The following is a 22229-nucleotide window of genomic DNA, read 5'->3' on the forward strand; positions in this document are numbered from 1 at the left end:
CGGGGTTTATATGGAACTTTTAAAAAAAAATCTGTTTTGTTTTCTCTTCTGCGTTTCAAACTTGTTTATTCAAAGTAGAGAAGAATTGCTAGGTTCTAAATGGTCCCGGTGGATTGGAAAATAGTAAACATAACATTGCTAATCAAGAAAGAAGGGAAAGTGAAAACAGGGAACAAAGGCCTGTTAGCCTGGCATCAGTCATAGGGAAAATGGTAGAATCTATTATTAGACGTGGTAAATTTTTTGAACTTGCAACTAAAAACAGGACCGGGGGAAACATTGGATATACCTGGAATTCTTAGATGCATTTTAATGTGCTGCATTAGAAGTCAATACACCCAATTAGAACTCATGCCAATGGAGGTAGCAATTAAAATAGATTAAGGATTGGTCAACAGACATGAAAGAGAGTAGAAAAAACAGATAATTTTCAGGTTGTTTGGGCGTATCTACCAGAGTGCCAGAAGGATCAGTGCTTGGGTCTCAGTAACTTACAGACTTATGTCAATAACTTAGATGAAGGGATGGGGTATCTTCTTTATTTATTCTTTCAAGGGATGTGGACATCACTGGCTAGGCCATCCCTAATTTTCCTTGAAAAGATGGTGGTGAGCTCCTTTCTTGAACTGCTGCAGTCATGTGGTAGATGCACACCCACAGTGCTGCTTGGAATGAAGTTCCAGGATTTTGATCCAGTGACAGTAAAGGAACGACAATATAGTTGCAAATCAGGACAGTTTATGGTTTGGTTGGGAACTTGCAGTTGGTGGTGTTCCCGTGCTGCCTTTGTTCTTCTAGGTGAGAGAGGGCTTGAAAACTGCTGTCAAAGGTTACTGATCTTACAAAGTCAGTGGAGAATTAAGATATGAGGGAGGCACAGGGGTTTTAAAGGGTATTGTCAGGTTTAATGATGAGAAAGAATGTTGTAAATGGAAACATGTGAAGAAATATAAAATTATTCACTTTGATAGGAAAGTGGAATATTTGTTTTAAATGGCTGAGAAATGTTGGTACCCAGACTGTAGTAACAGAAAGCTGACATGCAGCTACAGCAAGCAATTAAGAAAGGCAAACTTGTACATTTTTCCTTACATTGGTATTGGAGTATAAAGGCAGGAATTTCATGACCGAAGTCAGGAAATTTCCCAACTTGGCAAATCTGTCTTGGTTTAAAATGCTGAAGCGCACGCAATTTTTATATGGGAGAGACGTGTGGGTATGGAATGGGGTTGTGTCTTAGGTTGCCATGCTGGCAGGCTGATGAAGGTTCCTTTGTTCTAAGGGACTTTATCCCAGTTATTATAAAAGTAGTTCGGTCCTCTGTCTCCCATGTGCCCCCCCCCACTCCCTGACAACCAACTCCTCATGACTCTTCATACCCTCTATACTAACAGTCAAAATAAACATCGAGATATCTGCAAAATAAACCACAGAAATAACTTATTATAACCACTTAAAGATTTCAATTCACTTATCCAAACACATTCCCTGCTGAGTTAATGCTTTTATTGGTCTGGGCCCTCAGCAAAGCATGATTTATTTGCACAGGCTTAAGAGATGAGACATGTTTGAAACCTCTGTTATTGATAGATTGGTCTGTCTGATTGACACTTTTATAGAGTTGCAGGAACAGCAATTTTTCTTTCAAGAAACATTTCTGAATGGATGTTTATTTTCCTTAGCAGTTCTACTCTTGCCATTGTTATTATATCACAGGAACACAGGAATTAGGAGCAGAAGCAAGCAGCTCAACCGTTTGAGCCTGCTCTGCTGTTCAATCATGACTGATCTCTTCCTAGTCTCATATCCACTTCCCTACCTGTACCTTACATCCCTGTAATCCATTTTTTAAAAAATCAGAAATATATCTATCTCCTTCTTGAAACCATTTAATGATTCAGACTCCACTGTGCTATGGGGCAACAAGTTCCACATATTCACCACCCTCTACGAGAAGTAATTCCTCCTCATCTCAGTTTTAAATTCACTGCCTCTCAATCTATGCCTATGATCTCTTGTTCCAGATTGCTCCACAAGAGAAAACATTTGGACTACGTTTACTTTATCAATCCCTTTTAATATTTTTTATATCTTGATCAGATCCCCTCTCACGTTTCTAAACTCCAGCGAATATAAGCCCAAACTGTTTAATTGCTCCTCATACGTTAACCCTTTCATCCCTGGAATCAATCTGGTGAACCTCCTCTGAACTGCCTCCAATGCCACCATATCCTTTCTCAAATAAGGACACGAAAACTGGGCACAATACTCCAGATGTGGTCTCACCAACACCCTATACAATTGCAACAACACTTCTCTACTTTTATACTCCAGTCCTTTTGCAATAAATGCTAACATTCCATTTGCCTTTATTATTACATGCTGCACCTGCATATCGACTTTCTGCAAATCATGAACAAAGGCACCCAAATCCCTCTGCCCAGATGTATTTTGAATCTGTTATCCATTTAGATAATAATTTGCCTTTCTATTTTTTCAGCCAAAATGGAGAACCTTACACTTATCCACATTAAACTCCATCTGCCAAATTTTGGCCCATTCTCCTAGCCCATCTATATCGCTCATTACGTTATATAGTTCATACTACGTGAATGGGCATAAAAGGGCCTTGAGTTTAACTGAAGAGTATGCAACATCATGAAGAGTAGCTGTGATGCATGGGTGAGGTTTTTTGAGTTTAATTTTCAAAAGTTATCTGGATCAAGACTATAGTTAACAACAGAGCCAGACAGGGTGGGGATACAGGGTGAGGGATTGCTACAAGCACGCTTATCCCACACTGGCGAAAATCATCAGTGCTGGGAATAGGGGCAGGAATCCTGGAATCTGGTCCCACCATCATTTTAAATAGCTCTGGAGTCTTCCAAACACTGCAAAAATCCAGGCCTAAGAGTAAAAAAGTTGTATTATAATTGTATAGGTCCTTGATAAGGCCACACCCAGAATATAGTTTTGATTTTCTTACTAAGAAATATTTGCCTCAGAAGGATATCGTAAAGGTTTACTTGATTGATCATGGAATGAAAGATTGTTCTATGGGACGGATTGAGTTGGCTAAGTATAGAGTTGTTTAAGGGATACTTCGATTGGCACATGAGTGGAATAGAGATGGAGGGATATAGGAGACTGTTTTAAATAAGGATCAAGAGCCTTGGGACGTTCCTGGGAATCAACTGATTCCTATGGACCTTCCAGTATATTTTCTGGCTCACTTGTTTTACTTTTGAGCTTCTGGGGATTCCCTTGAATGTTTGCATAAGATGTGCATGTTATCTCTTTTAATCCACAGGTGCTTCGGTCCGCCTTGTTGTCCAACAAGGGGCATACATGCGATAGGTCGTACGAGGGCTGCTCTTGGATGTTTCCAGAGTAGCCTAGTGCTTCACGTCGTTAGTGTTCGCTTAAACTGAACCAGCTGATAGGCAACACGACAGTTCAGTGACTATCACTGTTTGCTGTGCAGATACATGGATTTGGGCCAGTATCTGTAGGAGTTTGCGCATTGTCCCCGTGCTTGCGTGGGTTTTCTCCGGGTGCTCCGGTTTCCTCCCACACCCCAAAGATGTGCTCTTAGGCTGACTGGTGTAACAAATTGTCCCTAAATTAGTCTCCTCTCAATCTGGTTACCAATGTGGAGTGCATAAGCGTAGACAAAGGTCACCTCCTATTCGGATTGGCGGTTGGTGACTAGTGGAGTGCCCCAGGGATCAGTGCTGGGGCCTCAGCTATTTACCATTTATATAGATGATCTGGAGGAGGGAACCGAGTGTATGGTGTCAAAATTTGCTGATGACACCAAGATTGGTGGAACGGCAAATTGTGCGGAGGGTGTGGAAAGTCTGCAGAAGGATCTAGATAGGCTGGGTGAATGGGCCAGGAACTGGCAAATGGAATTTAACGTTAGCAAGTGTGAAGTTGTCCACTTTGGTAGGAATAATGGTAGGAAGGACTATTACTTACATGGCAAAAAACTGCTGCATGCAACAGTGCAGAGGGACCTTGGGGTCCTTGCGCACGAATCGCAAAAATCCAGCTTGCAGGTGCAGCAGGTGGTCAGGAAGGCAAATGGGATGCTGGCCTTTATAACAAGGGGGATTGAATATAAAAGTAGGGAGGTCTTGCTGCAACTGTACAGGGCACTGGTGAGGCCACAGCTGGAGTACTGTGTGCAGTTTTGGTCGCCGCACTTACGCAAGGATATTTTGGCCTTGGGGGGAGTGCAGAGGAGGTTTACTAGGCTGATACCGGAGTTGAGGGGGTTGAACTATGAGGAGAGGCTGAATAAACTAGGCTTGTACTCGTTAGAGTTTAGAAGAATGAGGGGAGATCTCATTGAGACGTATAAGATGATGAAAGGGATGGATAGGATAAAGGTGGAGAGGCTCTTCCTGCTCAGAAAGGACAGTAGGACTAGAGGGCACAGCCTCAAGATAAGGAGGGGGCAGTTTAGAACGGAGGTGAGGAGGAACTTCTTCACTCAAAGGGTGGTGAATCTCTGGAATTCTCTGCCCGTTGAAGTAGTGGAGGCTGCCTCGCTAAATATATTTAAGACGCGGGTTGATAGGTTTTTGATAGGCAAGGGGATTAAGGGTTATGGGGAGAGGGCGGGAAAGTGGAACTGAGCCATGACAGATCAGCCATGATCTTATTGAATGGTGGGGCGGGCTCGAAGGGCTAGATGGCCTACTCCTGCTCCTATTTCTTACGTTCTTATGTCATGGGTGGAAGAGGGAACTCACAATGTTAAAATGGCGGCATGGGCTCGTTGGGCCAAAGGGCCTGTTTCCCGTGTTGTGTTGTTCTTTGTATAGGAACTGGAGCAGGATATTCAGCCCTTCAAGTCTACTCCACCATTTAATATCATGGCTCATCATCTAGCTCAACAACATATTCATGCATTCTTCCCATACCTCTCAACACCTTTACAGCCTAGAGATCTATCCATTTCATCTATTCAACCTCCACAACCTTCTGTGGCAGAGAATTCCATAAATTCACCATACTTTGAGAGAAGAGGTTTCTCCATGTCTCAGTCATAAATTACCTACTCTGTATCTTGAGACCTTGAATCCTTGTTATAAACTGCTTATGATGCCCTTGCCAATATCCTTCAATCAACATATTATCTGTAGTTTATCTCATTGCTGTTTGTGGGATATTGTAGTCTGCAAATCGGCTGTCATAGCCACACTTCAAAAATATTTCTTTAGCAGGTGAGTTGTTTGGGATGTTCTGAAGTTGTGCAGTAAAAGCAATACATTCAAGTTGGCATTTTACTCCAGTCAGTTAGTGGGTCAGAGAAAAATCATCGGGCCAGACATAAACATTAAAGGACAAAAACAAAATACTCAGGATGCTGGAGATCAGAAATGGAAAGAATGAAATATTAACCCTGTTTCTCTTTCCACATATGCTGCTAGACCTGATGAATATTTCCAGCACTGTTTAAAAAAAATGTTCTTTGCCAGCCTGAACTCTTCCATTTTTTTCCCTAACCATTTGAACCAACATGTAGCCTTCTTACTTCCATGGTAGTCCACAAAGTCACAATATCTGAGAATATTTGAGAATATCTTGTGTTTATCAAAATAGTTGGGAAATTAAAGACTTTCTTCAATTTGAGCACACTTCTCCATTAGCATCAAGCATCTCCAGGTTCAGTAGAGTTTTACCTTATGCGTGTTAGGGAGAATATAGCTCCTCTCATTCAAGTCTCAGTCTCAAAGTCAGAATGACATCCTTATTGTAATCTTGCTCCATCTCTCAATCCAGCCAACTCATTGGAGGCGAGACTGAGAAATTAGAGAGAATTAGAATATCTTCTCTATGTGCGCTGAAGTGCAGCTCAAAAATCTTTTAAAGCAGCCACTATATTTGATACACTGCATTATGAAATATATGCATGTTGTAAAAATGTTTTCTCTCCTGCACTGAGAAAGTTAGCAGCACATCTGCTGACATTGTGAATATTTCTGAATGTTAATTTCAGTGTACATCTGTTAGGCATTTACTAGAAAATAATTCTGTGACTACTCAAACAGGCAGCGTCTATTTTTCCATCTCATGTTTAAAAGCTTTTGTTTTTTTTTCTGTTCTTATTAAGAAAATGTCACCGTTTGGGAATGATGCACTTGCACATTACTGTAAAGTACTGATGTCAAATGCAGTAGTTATTTTGAGCGCAAGATTATCTTATATTGAATAGCTCCTGCTTGATTTCCAAATGAAGAGTTTTAACTAAAGACTGTTCAGAGTAAAGGAGCAGGTCATGTGGACAACCAACATCCTCCATTCTCAGAACACTTCCTCCTTATGCATGTTTTTCTAAATTTACATGGGAGGTGAGCATTGCAAGCACAGCCAACATTTGTTTCCAATCCCTAACTGCCTTTGAGCAAGTCTTGATAAGTCACACTCTGAAAGCTGATATCTCCCCCCCACAACTCACTATACTGTGGCTCAATCGAGCCAGTATCTCATCCAAATGGGCTTCTTTGTTTTGAATCTTGTCAGAAATCTCAGCAAGTTTTCTAGATTGAGCCACTGGAAACAGTTTTGATCACTTGACATAAAGATTGGGGGAAGCTGGGTGGTGAACTGCCAAGGGAACTTTGGAGGCAAATGGTGAGTAAATGTTATGGAATCATATAATGCAGAGGTGGCCCTTTGGCTCATCATGCTTGTATCAGTTCTTTGAAAGAACTACCCATTCAGTCCTGCTCGAAATATCTTGACAAATCTTTCCCTTCCATTTTAAAAACTATTAAATGTGCTTCCATCACCTTTTCAAGCAATGCAGGCAGTATAACTTGCCATGCGAAAAAAAACCATCTCATCTCCCTGATTCTTCAGGTGTTCATTCAGATCTTAACCCTTTACTGTGTAAAAAAGGTTCTCCTCCTCCCAGCTCCATGTCACCTTTGGTTCTTTTGTCACTTATAATAAATCAGTATCCTCTGATTCTTAACGCTTCTACCAATGCGAAGAATTACCTTCTCTGTCCAGATCCCTCTTTGAAAACTCCCTTTATCTTCCTTTCCACTAAAAAGAAAATTTTCACAACAATCATCTCTCCACATAACTGGAGTCCCTCAACTTGGTACTAATCTTGCAGATCTTCCCTGAATCCTTTCAAAGGCCTTGACTCCTTCCCACGGCATAACGCAGAGAACAATACTCCAGCTGAGACCAAACTAGTGATTTATTTTACCAAAATTGAAAATAGCATTGGATAGATTTGAATGAGTTGGTCATTTAGAGTTTGTGAGAACAGCTAGATAGATGGCTGACAGAATCTTTTCTTCACTTAATCATATAGAATGTTTGCTGATTTCATTTATTTCCCTTCTGGGTTAATTGACAATGATTGTAACCATCTGAGATCAGCTAATTCAGGCTCTATGTTCTCCTGTATCACAACAGGTGATTTACTCACTGAATTATTGGGAATGAAAAAGTTATACAGACTGATGAGAATTGAGATGCTTCTGTCAACTTGCCGTCAAAATAAATCATGCGCTTACCTTCCGTACATGACTGGAAAAGAGTGTGTTCATGTATTTGTCTTTTCGCTTCAGCTCACTGGCTCTTGCAGAGAAGGCAGGTGTCATCTGTGGGTTATCCCGTTTCTGAAAAAGTAACCAAGCGCTGGTAAGCGACTTTTTCAGTCCCATCACAAAGACAGTTGCTGACTTCTAGCCCTTCACCAAAATGACCGTGATTGTAATCCCACCAACATGAGATAATCCTGCTTTTTGCTGTTCAGAACAATTATGTTTCAAAACTACCATAACTTTTTAAACATGAAGAAAAAATTGGTAATTAAAAATTTAATTGGAAATTATGGAGCCACTACGAAGGTGAAACCAATCTTGAAATTGTGACTTGAAGACAGAAATCCCAGGAGGACTATCCCTTAAATTGAGGCAACTCACTTCATTTGCAAATGTGAAAAAAAAACCACTTTCAGGAATAATACATTAACAAAACAAATTGATTCTTCAAGGCTTGTGAAAGTTGTGAAAAGGGAAAATGACGTACAATTTGTAAATTTGGAGTCATGTTACATTTAGTGATTAAAATGTTTTGCAATTTAGTTTCACACACTATCATTCTCAGCCTGACAGACTGGAAATAGATTCTGCTTGATCAGGCAACAAACTTTTTCAGGCCTGTGGTAGCAACCTGACACAGTGGAAAAATCAAATCCCTAGACATCTGATTCTTTCCTACGCTGGGTATATGACCTCAGGAAAGTCATGTCCAACACTTGTCTTTAGACAGTGTCTAGGATCTATTTTTATGTTCTCTTTCTCAGATCAAAGTCCCAAGAAGGACGACAGAATTTGACAGCATAGGAGGGGGCTATTTGTCATTCATGTCAATGCCAACACGCAATCTAAAACTGAACCCACTGGTCTGCTCTCTTCCCATCATGGTTATTTTTCTCTGCTTCAAATATTTGACTCTTCCAACAAAAATGTTACAATTATCAAAAAGGAAATTAAAATTAAGTGTTTTTAAAAATATTTTATGCGGTTATTTTTGATGGGTTGTGGATGTCACTGGAAAGGCCAGCATTTATTACCCACCCCTAATTGCCCTTGAACTGAATGACTTGATGGGCCATTTCAGAGGGTGGCATGGTAGCACTGTGATTAGCACTGCTGCCTCTCAGCAACAGGAGCCCAGGTTCAATTCCTGCCTTGGGTGACTGTGCAGAGTTTGAACGTTCTCCCCAAGCTGGTGTGGATTTCCTCTGGGTGCTCTGCTTTATTCCCATTCTACGAAGATCTGCAGGTTAGGTGGATTAGCCATGATAAATACGTGGGGCTAATGGGATTGGGCAGAAGTGAGAGTGGGGTGCGCTTTTAGAGTCAGTGCTGACTTGATGGGCCGAATGTCCTCTTTCTACACTAGGAATTCTATGGTTCTGGTCCATGGGATGCAAGAGTCAACCAGATTACAATGAGTCTGGAGTCACTGCAGGTCAGACCAGTTAAGGATGGCAGATTTCCTTCTCTAAAGGACATTAGTCCAGATTAAACCACTTGGGTTTTTATGACAAACAGCAATAGTTTCATGGTCATCCTTAGAGCTTTAATTCCAGATATTTTTGAATTGAAATTGCCACAATGGGATTCGAACCTGGGTCCCTAGAGCATTACCCCAGTCTCTGGATTACTAGTCCAGCAACAATACCAATGTAATAGTTTCCCAATTCCTCCCCTAAAGGACATCAGTGAATCAGATAGGTTTTACAACAAACAATGATAATTCAGTGGTCAGAGACTAGGGCATGATTCTGCTATCCGCGTCAGCTACTTTTCTGGCAGGTCTGGTTGGGAGATGTGCATCTGTGGCCTTGAATGGGAATTTGCACATGCGCGGGGAACACATGCACATCTCCCAAAAGCAGCAAGCAGTCGCCTGCCAGACCATGCTGGAAATTGGCAGGAAGGCAGGCAAGTCATTTAAACTTTTTTTAAGATCTATTTTATTAATTATCGGGACCTTTCAGGTGCCGATCCAATCTTCCACCCTGCCAGGAGTACTTCATGCTGGCAGAGTTCAGATTAGCTCCCCATGTTCGGGGAACTAGTGGGAGACCCTGCTGGAATAATGGAGGGGGCAATTGGGGCACTCCAGGGAGTCAGGCAGCAGGGGGTTCCTTTGGACAGAGCCGAGGGGGCATGGCCTATTGTGGGCAGGGCCTGGGTGCAATCGGGAGGGGTGGGGGTCCCACTGCCACTTTGCATGGTGATGGGTCTGGGATGGAGGGAGGGTAGCAATTCGGGTGGGCTGGGGTGGGGGGGCAGGGAGCGGTTTAGGCCAGGGTGAGGGGGTTGGGGGGTGGAAATCATCACTGCTGGTGTTTGGAGCCTGAGCATCGTGGTGCTCCAGGACAGAGAGGGGGCATGGCTGACCTGGGTATTGTTGTGGGGGCCGCGATCGGGCCATGGGGGGGACTGAAGGGCCAACAATGCGGGGGTCCTGGGCTGACCAGCATTCAGGCTGCCAGCAAACAGGAGTTTGACAGTTTGGGGCCATTGTGCATGCCCAGAACTCCAGCACGAATAGGTCCTGCCCCCCTGGGTTTTTAATGAGATTCACGACTGGGTCCTCTGTATTGTACAGAGTGCACAGATTCGGCTGAGAAGCTGACCTGTCAGAACTGGCGCGATCTAGGACCGTTTTCCCGGCAATACAGCACTTTTGGGAGAATCAGCCACTAGATTTCAGTTCCGCACTGTATTAATTGAATTTAAATTCCACCAGCTGCCCATAAAGTAGGATTTTATCTGGTGCCTGCCCGCAGAGCATTAGCCTCAGCTTCTTTGTCCAGTGACATTACTACTGTGCCACAATTTCATAAATGTCACTTATCTCTGTCTTCAGTTACATTTGTATCTCTTTACAAAAAGTGAAAAATAAGGGAAGTACACAGTGTAGGAACAATGATGAAATAATAAAATCTTACAACAAGGAGGCTATTCATTGTACTGCACCCATGCCAATATTTAGCATGAGTTAGCCACACTTAGACCCACTGGCCCTGATTTTACTGGCACGGTCGCCCCAAAATTGAGGCAGGGGGAATGAGGCTGGCAGAATTGCATTCCCGTTGGCCACGGGCGCAATCTTATGAGCCTTGGGCGACTCGTACCAGTAATACCAGGGCCATTCTCTTTCCTTATCCCCATGCTCTTCAACATTTTTTTGGTTTACAAATATTTCTCCACCTCTCTTAATGAAAGTAATTAAGAATTGCTTTCGGTACAGGATTTGATGCAACAGAGAGGGTGTAAGGACAAGTTCCTAACTTGTTCTGTTCCTTTGGCATGAATAAAATCCTAAAACACTGAAGAAAAAACATAAGTCAATGCTTTTATGAAATAAGTTCTGATGACGGTTATCTTTTCTCTTTCAGTTGTGATTAGACTTATTTCACATTTCCATCACTTTCAATTCTCACTTCAAACTTCCAACAGTAAGGAGGAGGATAAGATACAAACTCCATTCCTTGCTTCATTTTTACCAATATTTCAATCATTAGCACTGGGTTTCATGCAGTCCTCTTCTGTTCGAAGGCAGGATAACTGCACTGCAGAACTCCTTGATTTTTTTTCAGCTGCAGTGAAGCTATACTTAGTTCTCACAGAGAATAACATACTATGGCAATTTATCTTCTCAGAGCTCGAAATGCTGCATTCCCAGCACCAATATAGCTTACTGATTTGAGTGTGGGGTAAAGGGAGTCAGGCCCCTCATTTTAGAATGGGATTTATGAAATAATCTCTGCTTAGTAAATTACTTTTGATGACACATTGGTCAAGGGGTCATGAAGAGAAGAGGACAGGACCATCAGATATTTTTAGTTTGACCCATCGAATAAACACACTCTCAATAAATGATCAGGGTGATGTAACAGTCTTACGCAGGTCGCCAGCAAGCTTCTTTCTCAAGTCCTCTGAAAGCACTGACTCTTGTGGGATTTGCACCTATGGACACAACATCCATTGTGCAATTGGCCCAAATGGCCACTCTTCATTTGGGTGTAAAGGGGAAGCCTTCACAAGGATCCTTAAACTCCGATAGCAAGAAAGGCAATCCAACCGCACCAAGTCAATACGCCCAGCACTGAAGTACTAATCATTCAAAACCAGCTTTGCGGGCAGGCCATATTGTTTACCTACATGACATAGACTCCAAAAGCAATTGCTTTACTCAGAACCTGGACATGGCAGGAAACTCCCTGGAATAGAATGGAAACACTTCAGGGGTGTCCTCAAAACATTCTGGCCAACCCAGGGACTCCCTGGCATGTGACCAACCAAAATTGAGAGGGTTATTCAGAAAGGCAAACAGCACATCAAGGGATTTTATTAGGAGCATGTAGAGGTGATAGTGAGGTGCTGGAGATAACACACAAACCTCCAAACACCTTATTCTGTTTGCTTCCTCAAGACCCACCTGCCCCACACATGGCAAAGTCTGCAGACTGCATTGGACTTATCGGCCATCTCAGGATCCATCAAAACGGAACAGAAATAAGTCTTTCTTAATCCCAAGGGACTGTCTGAGAAGAAGGCAAAGGAGTAAAAGGGGAGTTGGCATTGACACTTGGTCAGTTATGACCACCATGCTTTAATAAAGATCAAAGGAACATATGATGCTCAGGAACAAACATCCAGGATGACTTCCCTTGGAATGTGCAGGCAATTACAACAACTATATACCTGAAACACTGATCTATATAGAATCATACTGGGCAATTTATCAGCTCATTGAACCACTAAAGAAGTTGCTTCGAAGTTTGCATATCTGTTAATATGCTGCAAGGCCCATTGGTCTCCATCTCTTCTTTGCACCTCTAATTGAATTGGTTAGCAGTGTTTATTAGTGTTGTGACATTAACAACTTGTAGAATGGTGAAAGCAGTGCTGGAAATTCTTTGCACATGCATGTAAACAGCCCTTGTATTTAAACTGTGCACAAGCAGTTGTCTGATCCCAATGCATTCAGGCTCTACTCGTGACTGGCATGAAATCAATTTAATTGACCAAACAATGGCACCATTTTATCCATTGCTTTAGGTTTTATCAGGTCATAGGGTATCATTCTTGCACATGAACACAGAATTTGGTACTGTTACAATGTGGGCTCCTCACTCATTTGGAAAGACATGGAAGAAAGGTTAACACATCTAGGTTGAAATATAATTAGCCATCCTTGACAGCCCAACTTCCTTTTATCTTGGAACTAAATGGTTGGCTTAAGAGACAACTCTTTATAACACATGTTCTCAGCATGGGACTTTTCTCAGTCTACATTGTTAACACATGCGCCATTGTCTTCACTGGTAAATATCACACACCTTGTTCCTGGGAAAACAATCTTAGTCTCTCTCTGATGGCTAACATTCAAACTTTAACCCTAACCAAGGTTTACCGTCTGGCAGACAATAGAACAGGTCACATGACCTCCAAATTTTACCTTGGGTTTAAAGACACAGTCCCAAAAACATAACGATCTCATACATTTCATAGTTGCATTACATTTATCTAAATAATTGCAAATTTCAACATCTTAAACATAACTGGTGTTTTATTGGCTGGGTACTTTTGTCAGTAACAGTATTTAATTGGTGTCCTGCATCTCTTTACTAACTATCGAGTTGGTCCAACATTGCACATTCGAATAAATTAAAATGCTGTTTAAAAATGCACTGCTGATGGTGTCGCCAAGGGAAGAAGACTCACAACAGCTGCACTTTGCTCCTGCAGGAAATTTAAGGTCTCTTTTTAAAATGATACATAGATTTCTTCACACATTAATGTTGGGGAGTAGCTTATAATTTCACTACGACCTGGTGTCAGCACAATCCCTGTGGCTGATCCAGTCACTTTGTCAGTAGGTCTATGCAATACAAGGATAATGGATGCAAAACAGAGACATCCATTTCAGAAATCTACATCTGGCAAGTCTCTTTTTAACATTAATTACTACGTGAAGGGCTGCAAGCTCTGGAATACAGCATCAAGATAGAAGTAATAATGTAGAAGACAAAGTAATGGGTCAGAGATGCCAAGCTTGGATTTTAAAATTCCGCATGCTTTAGGAGGACGTAAAGATTGAAGGAGGTCAGGTGTTCCATAAATTTGCATTTTGCACTGACTGTGAAAGGATCAAGCCACTCGTTGACATTTAATGTCAGCAGGATTTTACAGTTTAATATTTCATCTGCCGGAAGCAGCATGACCCAAAATCTGGCCTGAGATACCAAAGGGAAGGAAAGGACACCAGACAGGGTTAAAGCCAACAAAGCATGTTGAGTGATATATTGCAGAATGAAAAGCAGCTTAAAAATAAAGCTTGGCATTCATCAATAGGAAATCATAACATTCAATTACATAGGAAGTAACCAGTTCATCTGATATCTTCTCTATCTCTCCTATCGCAGTCAAAAAGACTTGCATTTATAGCACCTTTAACATAATAAGATGCCCCAGAGTTTTTCACAGGAATGTTACCAAACATATGATGATATCTGGACAAATGACCAAAAACTTGATCAAAGAGGTAGGTTATAAGAACAGTCTTGAAGAGGGAGGTAAAGGCTATGGCTATAGGAAGAAAATTCCAGAGCCAACCAGGCAATTATGTAGTTGAAGGCAATGGCTGTCAATGGTCGCCAATTGAAATTAGGGATATGCAAGCAGCCAGAATTGGAGAAGCCTGAAGGGTTGTAGGGCTGGAGATTGTTATCAAAATAGGAAAATGCAAAGCCATGGAGGGATTTGAAAATAAAGATGAGAATTTGAAAACTGAGAAGTCGATGTAGGTCAACGAGCATGGATGATGTGAGGGCATGGAACATAGTATGAATATGGGTGGCAGAATTTTAAGCAGGAGGTCAATAGGATGCATCAGAATGGTCAAGTCTAGAGATAACAAGGATTATGGAAAAAGGTTTCAGTGCAGATGAGCTAAGGTAGGATCATATTCAGGTCATGTTGTGGATGTGCATGTAGGTGGTCTTGGTGATAAAGTGGAAGTGCTCTTCTTTGTGTCAAATAGGATACAAAAGTTGTGAATGGTCTGGTTTAGCCTGAAATGTTTGAGAAGGACAGAGATAAAGAGTGTGGCTAGGCAACAGCTGTTGTCATAGGAACTGAACATAGCGACTTTGTCCACAGTCGCAAGATACATGGTAGGCCATTTAGAACTGAGGTGAGGAGTAACCTCTTCACTCAGATTGGTGAACCTGTGGAATTCTCTACAACAGAAGGCATGGAGGGCCAAGTCACTGAATATATTTAAGAAAAAAATAGACCCTCCATGCATTTACCTTAGCTAGTCCCCCTGACACCAAAGGACAATTTTAGCACGGTCAATCCACCTAACCCGCACATCTTTGGACTGTGGGAGGAAACCGGAACACCCAGAGGAAAACCACGCACACACGGGAAGAATGTGCAAACTCCACACAGACAGTGACCCAAGCCGGGAATCAAACCCGGGTCCCAGGTGCTGAGAGGCAGCAGTGCTAACCACTGCGCCACCCCATTGTCTGGCATTAGTGTGGTTTAAATGTTATTGCACTTATCAGCCCATTGCTGAATTTTATCCAGGTCTCACTACATGCAAGCACGGATTGCTTCAGTATTTGAGGATTGTGAATGATTCTGAACACGGCAATCATCAACAAGAATCCCTATTTCTGATCTAATGATGGAGCACAGTCATTGATGAAGCAACAGTAAATGGTTAGACCTAGGACACTAAGTTGAAGAACACCTGCAGTGATGTCCTGGGGCTGAGATAACCGGTCTCCAACAACCACAGCCATCTTTCTTTGCACCGGTCCCGACACCAGCCAATGAGCAGTTTCCCTGCTGATTCCCATCAACGTCAATTTTACTGCAGTTCCTTGATACCACGCTCAGTTAAATACTGCTTTGATGTCAAGGGCAGTCGCTCTCAACCCACCTTTAGAATTGAGTTCTTTTATCCATGTTTGAAGCAATGGCTTAAAAAGGTCTGGTGCCAAGTGTTCCTGGTAGCACACAAGCAGAACATCAGTTAGCAGGTAATTGCTGTGTATTTGCCATTTGGTGTCACTGCCAATGACACCTTCCATCAATGTGTTGATGATTGAGAATAGACTGATGGGATGTTAATTGGCCTGTATGGATTTATCACAGTAAGACAACTTTCCACACTGTTGGTTAGATGTTATTAATCTGTACTGAAACAGGTTGACTGGGGCACAGATATTTCTGGAGAACAAGTCTCCAGTGCTATAGTTGGGATGTTGTCAAAGCACATAATCTTTCCTGTATCCATGTCTTTTGGCTTTCTTGCTATTGCATGGAGTGATTTGAATTGGCTGATGATTGGGGTCTGTGATGGAGCTCAGAAAAAGGCTGAGATGGAACATTTACTCAGCTCTTTTGGTTGAAGATGATTACAAATGCTTCAGCCTTGTCTTTTGTACAGATATGCTCAGCTTCCCATTCTAAGGAGAATTTGGCTCCTCCATTATTGGATGCCAGGCCAGCAGACTGATAAATTTTGAACCATGCCAGAATCAAGTGAGGCTACGGTGTGGTAGCGTTCTGTATCACTATCATATGTATGTGCACACCAGCATAATCAATAATTTACAAGTGATTTAAACATTGCCTTCAACCTCCCCTCACAGTTGACAAAGGAGGGGGGAAGGGTAAGATTCATGCTAAATGTGTTCTCATTCTCTAGCCTTCTCCTTTTTATTCATGCTGTCTTTCTTCCTTGGATGTATACCACCTGACTTGTTCCAGATGTTCTGAAGCAGAGCAAGGCATGAATGAAAGTTCATCTTGTGATCTCCTTGAAAGAGTCCAATAGGTTTGTCTAACATGATTTCTTTCTAAACTTTGTGTTGATTCTTTCTACTCAGATCTTATCCTTTAGCTGATTCCTTGTTCTACTTTTCTGCAGTCCTGTAACTTGAAACGTCATCCCTTGCCTCTTTCTTTAGTAATTGGGAATATCTGCTACTTTTGACTCTGACTTCTGATTGATTTCAATGATTTTTGAAAGATATGGAAACTCCTCAGCCAACCTACGGCCTCCCTTGGACAGGAGATGAAAAGAGCCTCATTTGACCGTAGGCTTTCGTACACCCAATATGTATTTCATATATTTCCTTGTGCTGGTCAGTCTGATTTTTAAGGATATATTTCTCTTATAACTCTCCTCCCAATGCCCTTAATCCCCAACAGAAAAACACGCACAAAAATTATGGCTTAGCAATCCCGCCACCTTCCTCACAATGATGAGGAAGGAACAAATTAACATTAAACAAGATGCATTTATCATGATATGGAAGCTAGTTCTGTACATCTTAAGAGTTGAGCTGAGAAGCATCCTTACTTTGTGACCAAATTCAATTAAAGATCAATGTCAAGCTGCCAAAATTCTTTCCCCTTTTGATGGGCTTTCATTTTCTTTACCCATGTAAATGTTTGCCAATACCTGAACTCTGTGAGTGTCACCTACAATGGCACAAATTCATGAAAGGCTAAAGGAATTCTATGCAAAAAATGTCAGTAAAAACAATTCTAATTTACTAATGGTCAGTAATCAACAAAGGGAGATATTTAAATTAATCAGACTGTCAGAGTGAGAATGAAGTGCGTATGAAATGCAAATAAAGCAAATGAGAACAGTGCAGGCAGGAAATAAGCTGCAAACCGGACAGCATCTAAAAGAATGGGGAACATTTGCTAAAGGGCCTATATCCAAATTTTTAACTTGTCTTTATTTCAGATGCTGTTAGGTAAAATGCTGGTAAAACAGCATCTTCTGATTTAATTTCAGATTTCCAGTATTTGCAATTTCTCCACCCCACCCATCTTTCATTAATCAATTAATTTAATATCCAACCTAAATTCAGTAAAAATTTGTTATCCTTAATCATGATATTCAAGTATATGTTCAGATCAAGTTACAATAATTTATTGTACTTGTTGGTATTCTTGTGACTCCTATATTAGTCACATACTAAAGGAGCATAAAATGCAGAATAGTATAGATAGAGGCCTATTTTACATAATGTTAAATTTTTAGTTTCCTTCATTTTCATGTGAGGCAGTTTGAATACAGGTATTGTGGTCCCAGTGCGACACAGGTGAAAGATTAATAGATATGTCATGGTACTTGAAAGTATACTTTACATTCAGACTACTGTTGTTTAATGCTTAGCTCCTGGTTCTTAACCAGTTTATTTCTGCAGTGCCTACCATATTATTACAGCACTGCAATAGATCAATCCATATTTTTATGTATTCTCCAATCACGCAGTTATTATGGAAGAGTTGCGCATAATCTTCTAAGATACGTGACTTTTCCTTCTCTTCCCACACAGATTTGCCTCTGTATTTATACTATTCTGCATTTTATGCTCCTTTAGTATGTGACTAATATTGGAGTCACAAGAAAACTAATATAATAAATCATGTAACTTGAACTGAACATATATACGCATAAGTACAGGAACATGTTTGCACAAGTACTCTGCCAGTCTACACCCACAACTCCAGGGTCATCTGAGACATGACATAATTCCCTTCAGTTACACTTCACTTAGTCTCAAAGTGAGCCCGTAACATCCCCATTCTTTTCCAAAGATTACAACATAATGCATTAATCAGAAAACATATGGACAATATGTTATGGTTCAGAGTAATTGCACAGGAATAAAACAAAATTTAAATTACAATTACACAAAAAACTAGGAATCTTGAAAACATAGTGCAAGTCTATTTATTCAACAGATTTTCTGATGGTAAACCTCTGCTCCTAACTGTGATGATCTTCACAACTCCTCTGGATCACTGATAACTCAGAACTTTGCTTAATGTGTTCTTCATCTTGACTCCTGCACCCATGTCCTCACTGTTGAACCTTTACTTTGGCGTTGTCCAAGATGTGACGTGAATGTCAGACGCAGAGACATTGTTTAACTCTCCCAGTTGACTTTGGTTCTGTATGTGGTTCTGTCTATGAATTGCACTATTGGGTGTTTTCACAATTGATCTGGGCTGGTTTTACATCTTAGCAACCTCTGCGGGATACCAAGATCCTGATGATTGAGTGATTATGCTAACCTCTATCCTGCTCACAATCAAACCATTTCTGGTCCTGTGTGCCTGCCTTATGACATCTTCCTTTGTTGGGAAAGTAGTACATCCTTTACTGTTGAAAACTATAAAAGGTGAAGACTGGACAACGTAGTTCTCTCCTGCCTCTTAAGTAACAATTCTGCAAGCAATGGTATACTCATGGCTGAATGAGCTCAGAGATGTAACACTGAATTCATTATACCATGTTCTGATTGCTTACACTTTAAAATTAACAATTTGATGGTATGAATCTTGTGTAGCTGCTTGATGATTGGAAATTTTGTGAATTAACCAGTAATAAGAACAAAATTATTATGAATGTGAAATAAGCACAGTAAGAAGTATCACAACGCCAGGTTAAGTTCCAAGAGGTTTATTTGGAATCATGAGCTTTCGAAGTGCCACTCCTTCATTAGGAGAGGGTCTCTAAGAAGATCGCACATATAAAACTCACCTGATGAAGGAGCAGTGCTCCGAAGGCTTGTGATTCCAAATAAACCTGCTGGACTTTAACCTGGTGTTGTGAAATGTCTTACTGTGCCCATCCAGTCCAACACCAGCATCTTCACCTTATGAAATAAGCAGAATAGTTAAAGAAAATGCAAAGATGTTTTCTCAATATATTAACAGTAAAAAGCTAGTTAAGGAAAAAGTGGGACATATCAGTGAAGAAGAAGGGAACTTGTATGTAGATGCAGAAGGTGTGGGAAGAATTTTAATTGAATATTTTGACTGTGTTTAGAAAAGGAAAGGGAAGAGGTAGATTTAGTAGCCCATGTAGAACACCAAAATATTGGATGGGACAATCATAAAGAGAGGAGGTATTAGAAGGGCTAATTCCTTGAAAGTTGATAAAGTCATCAGGGCCAGATAGATTGTTTCCAAAGTTGCTAAAGGAGATCAGGGAGGGGATAGCAGATGCTTTTAGGATGATTTTCTGCTTCTTGATGCTTCTAGAGACATGGCTACATCTTGGTGAGAGGCACCTGTCTGAAATTCTTGAATCCCCACAAAGTTAATCAAGAGTGGCATTTTGCCAGGGGAAGTACCAGACGACTGGAGAAATGCAATGTAGTTCCATTGTTTAATCAAGTGAAATGCTAAACACTATAGGCCAGTTAGTCTTACATTGATGGTAGGTAAATTAGTAGAATTAATCTTCAGAGATAGGATTAATTGTCAGAGAGAAAGGCATGGACTAGTCAGCGATGGTCAGCATTGATTTGTTAAAGGAAGATCTTGCCTCACAAATTTGATAAAATTCTTTGAGGAAGTGATAAGAAGGGTTGATGAAGGTAGTGCAGTAGATGTTGTGCACATCGATTTTAGCAAAGCATTTGACAAGATCTCACATGGCAGATTGGTAAAAGAAGTAAAAGCTCTTGGTACGTAGGGTAATGTAACAAACTGGATCAAAGGTTGGCTTAAAAGGAAACAATGGGTAATGGTTGATGGATGCCCTTGTGAATGGAAAGTTGTTTCAAGTAGTGTTCCACAGGGCTCGGTGTTGGGATTCTTGCTGTTTGTGTTATATATTAATGATTCAGATAGGAGCATGGGGGCACAATTGGAAAATTTGCAGTTGACACAAAGATTGGCTGAGTAGTGGATAGTGTAGAGGATAGCTGTAAACTACAAAATGATATCAATGGGTTGGTGGAATGGTGGTAAAGTGGCAGATGGATTTTAATATGGAGAAATGTGAGGTAATACATTTAGGGATGTCAAACAGTTGTAGGGCATACACAATAAATGGGAATATATTAAGAAGGGCAGATGAAGTGAGAGATCTTGGTGCACAAGTACACAGGTCCCATAAGGACAGAAGTTCAAGTAGACAAGACACATAGAATACTCTCCTTCATTGGCAGGGTTATAGAATATAAAGTAAGGATATAATGTTGGAATTGCATGAAAACTGGTGAGGCCACAACTGGAATGTGTGCGCAGCTCTGGTTACCATATTACAGGAAAGATGTAGTTATTCTGAAGAGAGTGGAGAGGTTTACAAGGATGTTGCCAGGGCTAGAAAAGTATAGCAATGAGGAGAAATTGGATAGGTTGGGCTTATTTACCTTGGAACAAAGAAGGCTGAAGAGTGGTGATAGAGGTGTACAAAATTATGAGGGGAAGAGATAGAGTGGACAGGATAAAATTGTTTTTCTTGGTGGAGGATTCTAGAACCAGGGGACATAGATTCAACACAAGTGGCAGTAGGTGTGGAAGGGACATGAAGAACTTTATTTTAAATGTGAAAGGTCATGGGTGTGTGGAATTCGCTGCCTGAGTTGGTGGCAGACTCTAAGCTCTCTGAAGTGCTGTAAGCATCAGAGCTGATGGGCTGAGTGCAGGAAGGTGGGATTAGAAAGTGCATCTGTGGTTGCCTTGGGCTGGAATGGCCTCCTTTGTGCTTTAACTTTTCTATGGTTCTAAGTCTGTGCCCATCTTTGCCAATGGATGTGGAAATGTTTCATTTGGAACCAAGGGTTCCTCTGTTGATTTAGCTGACTTATCACGCAGCATTTCATGAATTTCTCAACATCACTGTTGACTCCTAGCCAGAAAACTGGCTCTCTGGCAAGATATTTGGTATATTTAATCCCCAAATGCTCTTCATGTAATTGGGTTAGAATATTTGAGCACAGAGTTTCAGGTATCAGAACATATTTCCCTTAAAAAAAATCACCCCATAGGATATACCCAGCTCATCTCGATACACAGAATACTTTCCGTTTGGCGTCAAACCATCCTCCCACAATGACGATATAATGGGGTCATATGTTGCCTCATCTCTTAGCTTCTCACATTCGTGAGCTCCAAAATCTCGAGATCAATCCTCAATACATCTTCAATCTCAGTAACCATACTGTGGAAATGCAAATCCAGCAAGAAATCAGTGTTTCTATTTCGGTCAGGCAATTTGCTCAGGAATATGAACATTATGGTGCCCAGTTTATATCAGCATCACAATCATACCTCTGAACCTTCAACAAAAGCTTTTGCAACCACGAAGCAGCACTGGTAAGTGATTTGCATCATATGTTTTCCAATGTCTCCATTGTTGAGTGCTTTTCAGAGAGATAGATATGAAACTTGGTTCTGCCACAGACAAGTTTTGTGCTCAAATTTTGGAATAATTAGCTTGGGTCTGTGACAAACTCTTTGATGTGAAGGCAATTGGCTTCCCTTCTGCAGATCAAGATATTAGTACATTAACATTTGCCACAGTCTCTTTTGCCACAAGTAGCATCTATCTTTGCATAGCAGTTCTCTAAGTGGAGCTGTTCACTCAACAAAATTGTTTACATACGGGGCCAAAAGATTGAATGGCCCTAGGTATCAATGTGGGTTCTCCGGGCCCTGCAGATTAGCATGGCTCCAGAAGCCTTTATTTTTTCTAGTTCTGGGCATACTGCTTTGGTGGACTTAACTGACCCAAAGAAGTTGATGTGCCCTACATTCACCTGACACTTCTGGTTACCAAATATATGGCTCCCACGGCAAGCAGCCAATATTAACATATGGAAGTTTCAGTTG

The 22229-nt window shown here is 41.1% G+C and overlaps 1 protein-coding gene across 1 annotated transcript in view; it reads right to left on the bottom strand.

Moving 5' to 3' along the window:
- myo1d (myosin 1D) overlaps positions 1–22229 on the bottom strand; it is a 520742-nt gene that overhangs the window by 176889 nt on the left and 321624 nt on the right. The window contains exon 19 of the mRNA XM_080213488.1: positions 7545–7649. Within this exon, the coding sequence (XP_080069614.1) occupies positions 7545–7649 (105 nt within the window). The remainder of the gene's footprint in view (positions 1–7544; positions 7650–22229) is intronic.

The sequence above is a fragment of the Carcharhinus amblyrhynchos genome, chromosome 27 (assembly GCF_965287045.1).
Source record: "Carcharhinus amblyrhynchos chromosome 27, sCarAmb.v2.hapA, whole genome shotgun sequence".
NCBI classification, from domain to species: domain Eukaryota; kingdom Metazoa; phylum Chordata; class Chondrichthyes; order Carcharhiniformes; family Carcharhinidae; genus Carcharhinus; species Carcharhinus amblyrhynchos.